This window comes from Nicrophorus vespilloides, unplaced genomic scaffold, assembly GCF_001412225.1.
Source record: "Nicrophorus vespilloides isolate i.1.1-1 unplaced genomic scaffold, Nicve_v1.0, whole genome shotgun sequence".
NCBI classification, from domain to species: Eukaryota; Metazoa; Arthropoda; class Insecta; order Coleoptera; family Silphidae; genus Nicrophorus; species Nicrophorus vespilloides.
The window spans coordinates 16,858-27,893 of record NW_017096434.1 but is presented as its reverse complement, the minus strand read 5'-3'; the positions used below and the strand labels follow the sequence as shown (position 1 = coordinate 27,893).

Here is an 11,036-nt window from a genome sequence, read left to right as displayed (position 1 = left end):
AAGTGAACCATCTGTGTCCCTGCGCCAAGCCGCTCCTGGACAAAATCTATTATCCAAGCCAGGCCTACAACAAGATCAAGAACAATAACAACAGCATCGGCAACGGCGTAAAGAAGACATCCCCTGCTCCCGCCTTCAACTACTACTACAACAACATCAACTCGTTTAAGAACAACGCGTTCCTGGCAAAGCAAAACAATTTGAACAACATCAACAACATCTTCATCAATCATCTGCACAGCGATTCGAAGAAGTTTGCCATGAAGGCGCCGTTCTCTTCAACCAAAAGACCGCTCTCCATAAGATTAACCACGCCGAAGCACGTCTCCAACTTTTTCCAGCGCACCTTCCGTTCCGACTCCCAGAAACGACCTCTCCTCCTGAACTCCTCCTCTTCCAGCGAAGACACCGCTCCCAACTTCAAAATCATCCCAGGCAAAAGCGGACTTCGCATTTCATCCATTTACACTATTAGCGAGAACGTCGAGAAGTTTACATGGAAAAACACATTTTACAAGAACAAAAACCTCTACATCTCCTCGAATAGCAGACCTCTATTTGTACGTAAATAAACTTATATACATAACCATATATACATAAAAAAAATATATATCTGAAACAAATTATATAGTATATTATATAGCTTGGAATTGACCTATTTTTGTAAATGTTAGCGTTTATATCCTAAACTAAATGTGATGAAAAAAAAATAATAACAAAAGGAAATGAAGTAAACAAAACAAACAACATATAAGCACGTCCCCTGTATTTAAGTACTTAAGATTTAGGCACTTAGATTTAAGTAAACATTCGTCGGCTTTAATTTGTATTTTAAACTAAAAATTAAACATCCTTTTCATTTGATATTTGGAATACTCACTTAAAAAAACAAATTGAATTGAAAGAGAGATTTAAAAAATCACTGTGATTGGAAAACAATTTGAGGGAACATTATTAAAATTTCTTAAACGGAGCGGCTTAAATGCATTTAAACGAATTTGTGTTATTGATTTCGTTGTTCTATATTGATAAAAAAATTATATTACATATAAAAATCTATTGTTGTGTTTATGGAATTGATTAAGTATATGGATATATACCGAGGAATAATGATGAAATGTTTAATGGATGTTATATAAGTAATTATTATGAATAATTAGCGATTTATTAGAAATGTAATCTCTGAATGTGCAAGAACTATGTTAAAACTATGTTCGTTAAGTTTTAGCGTAATTATATTGTATTGGTGAACCCTAGAGGTCTTATATGAATTATTACTGCACACGACCAATTAATGAAGATTGATATATAAGTTTCGGTTTAGCAAATCAATTGCAGCGCTTGTCTGAATTCACAAAAAAAGCTCGATTAAAGTAATCGCTTTACATGAAGAAATTTAATGTGGATGATTTCTGTATCTTCGGTTGAATAGTAATGCTATTTAGGTTAAAATCTATATATTAATGAATACAGGGACTTTATGTAACGATTCATAGAGAAAACTCCAGACAAGCGCTTCCATTGCAAAATTTTAGACGATATTTTGTTAGGTTTAACCGATGATTAGTTAATTAATTAATAATAATAATTAATCGTTACATATTAATGTTGTATACATATACAAATATATATATATAACATATATTGATGCACCTTAAACTGCACATCTATTATATTATCTCTCTATAAAATGTGTGTATCATATATATGTTTAATAAATACTATGAAAAATCTAATTGAGACTATTTCTTTTCTTCATCCCAACCAATTATGTTGACAAATTCAAACATTATTTTAAAATAAATATGTATGGTGATTTATAGTGCTATTCTCGGACATCTCTTTAATCCAGAGAATTGGCATGGAAAGTTTGTAAAATCCCGGAATTTCTCGATAATCGGGTCGCGAAAGAACAGTTGTCTGAAGTATGGTTTATAAGTCAGCAAAAACTCTATAACAAAGTTGCTCGAACTCGTCTTTATAGTCAATATAAGTTTTTTTTTTATATCCGTGTGTCGGGATTATAAAAATCATTCAACTTCTCGGAAAATCTTAGTTATAATACAAGAAATTAATAAAATAAATGTGTACGTTGAAAAATAAGTTTTATTTTGCATAAATTTAATTAAAAATTAAATGAAATTTGTAAATGAATTAAATATTCATAATTAAAGATAATGATATAATATACTATAAACAATAATGAAGAGTCAATATTGCAAGTTAATTATATATTTTTTTTCGTTAAAAAATAAGTTTTATTCCATTTAAATTAAATCAATAATAATTAAAACATCGATAATAACAACAAAATGCTGTACTCATATTAACAAAAAAATGATCAACTTTCACTGTAGACCAATTTTGATAAATAAATATCATAGATTCTCACGGAATAATCGGAACTGCAACTAGCCAACTGTATGTCGTCTTCATCCAACTCGAATCCAGCCTTTCCCAAGATTGGCCTGAAAGCTAACCTCTTCACCGTAAGATGATGCGCGAATCTATTAAAAATATAAGTAAATAACTGACAAAATAACCATGAAAACAATCATCTTACGTTTGACTCATATTCACGAGTTCCTTAAAACCACTCTTGTCCCAATGGTATATCATTATGCAACCACTTTCCAATCCCACCGCCAGCATGTACTTATCAGCAATCTTTTGCGGAGCAAACGCTAAAGCTGTGATCGATTGTGTTTTTAAGGTAAGTACTTCAGAGGCTGCCTCGTACTGTCCCAAAGCGGACATTGGTAATTCTGAATTCTTAGTCCATACCACAAGTTTACCATCACGTGATCCAGTCGCGAAGAACTTGGAGTCGTGAGTCCAATTGCAACACCAAATGATTCTTGAGTGTATACCAGTTTTCTTATCGGTGGTTCCTTCAAATTGAAAGCTTTCTGTTTCAGAAGAACGTGAAAACAAGGACCAGCGACGGTCTCTGGAAACTAAGAGGATTTTGGTAGAGTCCGGCGAAAAGGAAATCTGCGTTACGGTCAACGTGTGCATAACAAACTTCTGCACTATACTCCAATTTTGTGTATCCCTAAAACAATAAATTAATGTTTGTAACTTGTATTGCCATAATGGTATTACCATAACAGAATGGTTGCGTGCTCTTTGGTTGAAGCTTTACAACCGGTCGCTAATAGTTTTCCATCTGGTGAAGAAGCCAAAGAGAATATTTCGTATCCGTGACCGTAAAGCTTCTGGGTTTCAGGCCAAAGCGTGTTCTGAAGTAAAGTCTCTTCCGTGGGTGGTTCTAAAAATAAGTGTTACACATTCTTTCTGAAAGAAAGCAAAAAAAAAATGAGCAAACCTTGCATTTCGATGGCAGTGAAATGGGATTCCTCTGGATATACATCTTTCTTGCTCTTTACCGTTGCTTTATCTGCGTTATCATTCTCGAAAACAGCTTTGTTGGATAATCCCAAAGACGGAACCGATGCTCCTTTTGGTGCCTTATCTGAAATCCTTTCTATAATATAATAATATAGTCGAATGCGATATGCATATCACTACTAGCGTTAGCTAACAAAAGCAACGTCAGTCAGTAAGGTATATGTTATCCGATCGTACAAATCTTTCGTTTTTCATTTTTTTCGCAATCCCTTGGTGATTGTTTAATTATTTAAATATTTGATACTTACATTCACTATGTGTTTCATCCAATCGACAAATTCTATTAAAATTTTCTACAAAGTTCTCAGGAGCTTGGAAGATCCTAACGATTTTCTCTTCCGCTCCAGATGCAAACGAATATCGTCCTAAAATAGCTAAACAGCTCATATCGTAACCGTGTACTTGTGGTCTCGCAATTTCGTGCCAAGTCACCTAAAATGTAGAATTATTTCAATCAACAAAGTAACTATTGAAATAAATCGATTTTTATTACTATTTCATCTTTCTGCCAAGGCGCGTGTATCCTAGTCGTTTGATCGTAAGAAGCACTTATCACGTATGAACCCAAAGGATCCCAAGAAAGATCAACAACTTCATTAAAGTGTCCTCCAGCTGTAACCTGTGGTGTCCAGCTGTTCGTATCTTCATCCAGCAACCAGAGGTGGAAAGAACCATGATAACCATGACCCATAATCGCTTTACCATCCTTGCTGAACATTCCTCCATAGAAACCTAAAGTATTTCCGCCGACTTCACCAACCCTCACGTTTTCAAGCCAAAGATTCGCTTCTTTGTTCAGCTCCCAAATGATCATAGATTTATCCAAAGAAGCAGATAATAATTTCTCTTCATTTTGACTCCAATTAACCGAGTATATCCATCCTTCGTGACCAGCCAAAATCGTTTCTAAATCAATAATATATTTCCCGTTGGCAACTTCGAATTCGTTAAGCGTAAAATAATCATTTTCCGTTTTCTTGCTATGTTTTGCTGCTAACGTGAACTTCCAAATTCGAATGAAGTTATCCTGAGACGAAGACGCCAATAGTAGACCATCATTTTCTAAGATAAAATAATGATTGCAGGAACATTATTATAGATGATTTTTATCTTACCAATAATTTTAAAATCTAAACCTCTGACCCAATCTTCATGACCTTTAAGGGTAGATTTATGTTCAAATTTATCATCTATCTCAGAATACAAATTAATTTTTGAATTATCATTCGAAGTAGCCATTATCAACTTATCACAATTTGGAAGCTTTGCTAATCTCAAAGTTAAACAAATATTGTACCCAAGATTAATTGATTGAGATAATACAAATTCACCTACAAGGAAAACAAATTAACAATAGTTAACATATTATAATCACAGACTGTTTACTTTTGAGAGTTTGCCTAGTCCAAATTATGATATTAGAATCTGCACCAGCAGAAACCACAACAGCATTACTCATATCGGGTGATTTGTATAAAGCATCAACAACATTGACAATGCCTTCATGTCCTGTAAGTGTTGCAGAAGACCACTTTCCATTACTTAAGCTCCAAACAATAACAGTATTATCAACAGATACAGACACACATTCTGATTCATAGTCACAGTCTCGTATCCATCTCACACTGTTCACTCTTCCCTTGTGACCATGTAAAGTGAATAAAACTCTTCTGTTGTCCTACAAAATCACATATACATTAACGTTCCAGCTTTTAGAGGTTAGAGACTTACAAAGACATCATAGATTAGTACAGCATTTGAAGAACCATAGCATATTTGATTATTTACTCCCCAATCCGCAACAGCTGCTGTTTGGTTGCAGTTTGCTGATACGTACGTTACATTAACAGACATTATTTAATTAATAATAATTAACAAATTTATTTACGTGCACTTCACATGTGTTTAGATTTTGAATGCGTTTAGGCAACTGTATGTACTTGGTAAAGGCCAGTAAAGGCAACTTACTCATTTTTAAATCTCATGTACATTTATGCAGTTAAATTTGCAATTGGTACCGCGTTCTGTAGAAACTGCATTATAAGAAACTCATAATTAGTACAAATTGAATGAATTTGTACCGCGTTATACGACTTATAACAGTACCACGTTTTAGGATAGCTGTCGAAATGATTGTACCGCGTTGTAAGGAAATTGCTTTATGAGAATGCCGCGTTATAGAAGAGTTTACAAAAATTTAGTGATTTATGTTGCATACGTTCATATAATAGCAGAAACAAACATCTATAAAATTTAATAGTGTGCAAGTAAATTTGTTATATCAAAAATTATTTTATCTAACTATTAAAATCAAAAAATTTATAGTATGGAGTTGTTCTGTACACATTCAATTTCACTAGTATTTTAGATCTAAAATATTTGTAAGAATGCCAAAGTTTATAGTTTATTGCATGAAAGAAATAATCAATGCAATAAATTTCCTTTTTTGTTAATAAGATCAATCGTGAATAATAGAAAATTATATAAAAGTGAACATTTTGAAGACAGAAATAAAAGTTTATAAAAATTTAATATTTTAGTTATTAGGAAACATTTTTTAGCAGTAGTTATATAAAAAGATGCACAATATATGCGCATTTCTTATGTAATCATAAAATGTATAAAAACTGTTGTAGTTTTCGTGTTAATTAAAAAAAAAACAATAAAAAAAGAAAACACAAAGTATACACTTACTAATAATCGTTATATATCAGTTATTACACTTTCAATTCAAATGTTGACTATTGATCTCTTTCAAATGACCACTGGTGCCCACTATCGGGTACATGTCAAACATGTTTATGATAATCATATGCTGCGCCTTCTATACGATAGTTTCTGAAATATAATAGTAACATCGTAGTCAAGAACCAGTGAAACAATGGGTTTCTTCAGTCATCTTTTGGTCAAAAGTAAAGCTGTATTGGGTTGTAAAAATATTTTTTTTTTTATAAATTATTGCTATATACTCTAAAACTAAATTTGAAAAAGAAGTTTTTGATGAAGTATCTTTATATGACATAGTGTCATGTCAATAACCAAATCGAGAAGAAGGACGAAGAAATGAAATAGTAATAATAATTAACAAAAATGAATTAAATATTAATTCTGTTCATAGTTATCAAAAACTAATTTTAAAATAGTATTTATTTTTTTGCGTTTTTCTATATATAAATTACTCTTGACATACTGAAATGCTTTAAAAACTCTAAGGAATATAAGTCCATACTTGGATTCGTATTTTCCTGAAAGAAATCCTTTTATTCTTTGATGCAATGAAAATTTACGATCTGCATTTTTGAACATATTCTTATGAACTCATATCTTTGCATGCAGAAATTCTTTTCAGTCTGTTAGAAACATGGAAAAGTCAGCTCTTATTAGTTTATTTAATTATAAAAAAGCATATGCCTCGCATGACAATACCTTGTTCAGTGCCTCATATTGGAAACGTTTTAAGACAACAAATCAGCGTTAAAACGAGTTTCTTTATAATATACAGTAGACACATACGCGTCTTAATACAAAAGTATTGGGACAACTTTTTAAATAACACGATTCACGTACAACGCTGGGAATTCCGTGTTATACAAGGAACATTCTGGTATAACACGATTTCGTACATCGCGTTATACGAGGTCTACTGTAGTATATATTTAAATTAGAGTATCGAGTAGATCGCGTTTTATAAAATCAACGTTAATCAAGGAAACGTTTAACGAGGTATTAGAGTATATATTACAATCTACATTTGTATTATGCATATTTCTATCATGGTTGATATTACTTTAGTAATATAGCTGATTCTATAAAGTTGAGAATTTATCGAATTCATTTTTGCATATACAGATTATACGTGAAATTCCAAAATGCTTTTGAACTCAAAGTAATATAGCGAAAGTAATAATATGTCCATAGTTACTGGTGTTTCTTCCTAAAAGAAAAACACTTCAAGTCATAGTTTGCGGTCATTGTTTGCATTTTCCAATATAGAGATTGCTACCAGGTGCAGGTACAAAAATGAACAACTACTATATAAGTTCATATCTTTACAGAAAAAATAGTTATTTTTAGTCACTGATAGTAATAGGAATAAAAATGTAATATTTCTATTCTTATAAAAAATATTACTTGATATATGCAGATTATATCCAGATTTTGCTGAGTTAAGGGAACGCAAATTTTAATGACCAAATATTGGAAAGTTCACTATTTACCTCTAGGTTATTACATCTACTGTTACAGTTTTTATGAATTGAAGGAGATGAAAATACGCCTATGAATAAACCTCGATTACTTTCTTATTAATTAACCAAAATTATTTTTTTTAGGGTTGAGATAAACTAAATTATATCATTTTAAAATAATCTCAACATTAGAAATATGAAAAATATTCTAATAAAAAAAAACACGAATGCAGCTATTTCATTTGATTTCTCTGATATGTGATAAATTTGGAAAGATTAGCTTTTGTATATGTGGATTTTTTTATGTATACATAAAATTTTACTTTACTACTTTGTGATAGAATATAAAAATGTATTATTACATCCACAATGTACTAAAATGAGGCATAACTGTTAATCAGGCGTACAAATTACAATTAAAACTTAACTAGTATCACGCATAGTGTGGATGCAACACAATATTTTTTGAAATTAGAGACATTTTACAACAACGTTAATGTATAGGTTTATAAGACTGCATATGAGTTGGATAGAACTCGTTTTTCTTGGGCAAATAGAAATATCGAAGAAGGAAATAGCAGCAGGAAATACATGTTGTTGAAGCGTGGATCGTTCGGATTGAAACTACGTGATTTCCCAATAACTCCGAAGCCCGGGATTGAAGCCGGCAGTGAAATCAAAGTGAACTTTCGCTCGTAAACGGGGGAACCGGAAACACAATAAAGAATTTTACTTCCGCACCGGAAACGCGTATAATAATGGGTTTCGAGGGAGCCGAAGTCGTCATCATCATCATCATCGTCGCCGAATTGAAGGGGTGTTTGAAATGCGGGGGAAAGGTCTGGGAATTGTATGAACCGACGAATTGTAAGGTGGCAAATTGCGGTGGCGCCGGTGAATGTAATATGCATATTCGATTCGATTAGAACGGGGGTGTTTTCGATAAACAGTCATTTCAATAACGGCTAATGGTTTAATCGCATGCAACAAGGCTGGATGGAGTCTAATTGATCGTGTCGTAATTGGGGTTTTAGGAATGATAAATAATTTTGGCAAATTCCGGCGGCTCCGGCCATCGATCGGCCCTTTTTTATATTCCTTCGCGCGCGTCTAACGAAAGGGGTGCGAGCGGGAGAGGGGTGGTTGTGTGTATACACGGAAGAATAAGAAGAAGAAGGCGGATGGGGTTTGCTTGGGATTTCGGGAATAATGTCGGATGTTGTATAAATAACTGGAAGTAAAGATACAAAGTGCTCCAGGTTTTATTCTTGCCGTGCGATGTGTTGATGTACATGCATTCATCCCGCCCGAAAAAGGTGGAGAGGATGGATGGAAGGAGGAAAAAAAAGAAAAAAAAAGTAATAGACATGGAGAGAGATAGAGACAGAGTATGGGAGAACAAAAAACAAGGAGATGAACGAAAATGGGAGCACAAGAAGAAGCTGCTCCACAGAAAATAGTGGAACACTCACGCCATTTCACAAATCAATCCGCAAACGCTTTTTCTTCCTTTCACTCTTTTTTGTTTTGTTTGTTAAGTGTTGGGCGTGCTCTGTGGGATATTACGCAACCTTTCATTGTGCATTTAAATCTAAGTTTTTTCTAATTTCTAATTTTCTCAAAAAATATGACTAGTAATGTTTTATTGCGATTTTGATGTAAATTTGCAAAATGGTGTAAATGACCCCAAGTGGGGTTATTAATTTTATCTTTTTTAAAATCAAAGTAGTAACGTCGCCGTAAATAAACATATTTTGCGATAATTAACTATTAACAGTTTCTCGAGCCCTGATGTAAATAGTGTGGACAATAGTATACAGAGATGTTTTTTATCGTCCTTATTTACGACTGTTCTATAAAAAGAACATTCAGTAAATGATCTGGTAGTTGACATGATTTTAATTGGTCATTGCCTATTGGCGAGTATCTTTAACTTATTAATAATTTGTTGAATCTGGTTTGTGTCGCTTCAGTCGCTGTATTGTTAGACTATTCTCCAGAAGATTGACAGCTAGTCTATCTAGTCTATTTTGGTATCGGCTACTGTTTCTCATAATTGTTTCCTCTACTGTTTCCATTTGAAGTTCCTCATGCACTCGCCTGTTCGTAATATACCATGGAGCACTAATGATCCTCCTTAGGCTCTTCGACTAGAATCTTTGTATAGTCGCATATCTTTATTAATAATACAAGTACAATTCTAAATTTCGATAAAATAAAATTAGGTTTCAAAATAATTGCAAATTAATAGAAACAATTCAAAAACTACATACATTTTTTATTTGTAAATTGATTAATAAATTGACCCAAAAAAGATGTCCTTAAAATGAATTTTAAACAGAATACTCACGGGTCTCATATTTAATGATGTTAAATTATTTGATGTATTACGTAAATGTTTTATTTCCTTCCTTTTCGTAAATTAATATTGACGTTAAATTACATCTGGAAAGGTTGTCTCTAAATTTTACTGTTTAAATAAATATAAACTTTATATAAATAAAGAAAGAAGGCTGTTTGATTGAATCTGTGTGTCCCAGACAAGTTTTTATTAGAACTCAAGGTAATTTTAATGTGGAAATTGGAACTTGTGGTCTCAAAAAAGATTTTTTAAATTTTATTTTAAAATTTTACATATTTCAGAATATAAATTGAATGCTTACATTGAATTATTTGGTTTCCTTTCAAGATATTCAATTGTAACTTTTACTTGAATTTTATTAATATTAAAGTAATAAAATTGATTAATTATTATTTTATTTATTACTTTCTTTGCTGTATATTTATTTAATATAAATTTTACCATTAAAAAGATTTGTTTCAAAATTCTTGTGATTATGAAAATTCATTTTAATTAAACTATTTTTTTATGTATTTACCTCAATAAATAAGTACATTTAAAACACAAAAATAATAACTCTATTAATAAATAATATATTAATTGACTTAAATATAATTATTCCCATTTTAGTAGATCATTAAATCAGCATCAAAATGTGATATTTTCTTCTTCTGTTTGGAGTATATCAATATGCAATTACGATGCTCCGCTTTACTTTCATGAGCACAAATCGATTCATGTTTTCTATCTTCGAATCCTTTTGTTCCACTTTCATTCTGCTGAAAATAATCGACATATAAACTAGCACATAAATAGTATCCTTTATATGTGAAACATTGATCAAATGTTCTATATTCTTTGATAACTAACCATCAAAATGTAAAAAAAATAAAGTGCGGCTTGAATCAGTCCGGATCGGATTATATAGTTCACTATAAAAATTCCATAAAGAAATTAAATTTTTATTGAGAAAAATAAAAAATATTTTACATGTATTTAGTTCTTCGATTTGTTCGGGATATTGACATAACCGAATATCCGCACTATTCGAGTTATTGCTGTAAAGGAATATTTCAAATTGTTCAAACAATTTTTTT

At 31.8% G+C, this 11,036-nt stretch overlaps 1 protein-coding gene across 1 annotated transcript; it reads right to left on the bottom strand.

Moving 5' to 3' along the window:
- Window positions 1-2,320: 2,320 nt before the first annotated feature.
- On the bottom strand, window positions 2,321-5,326 carry LOC108557010 (probable elongator complex protein 2). The gene is made up of 9 exons (XM_017913375.1): window positions 5,143-5,326; window positions 4,798-5,089; window positions 4,527-4,742; window positions 3,905-4,473; window positions 3,660-3,843; window positions 3,329-3,475; window positions 3,106-3,271; window positions 2,564-3,055; window positions 2,321-2,507 (listed from the first exon to the last, which is right to left on the bottom strand). The coding sequence occupies exons 1-9, from the start codon at window positions 5,263-5,265 to the stop codon at window positions 2,342-2,344; spliced, it is 2,355 nt and encodes a 784-aa protein (XP_017768864.1). The 5' UTR covers window positions 5,266-5,326; the 3' UTR covers window positions 2,321-2,341.
- Window positions 5,327-11,036: the final 5,710 nt, after the last annotated feature.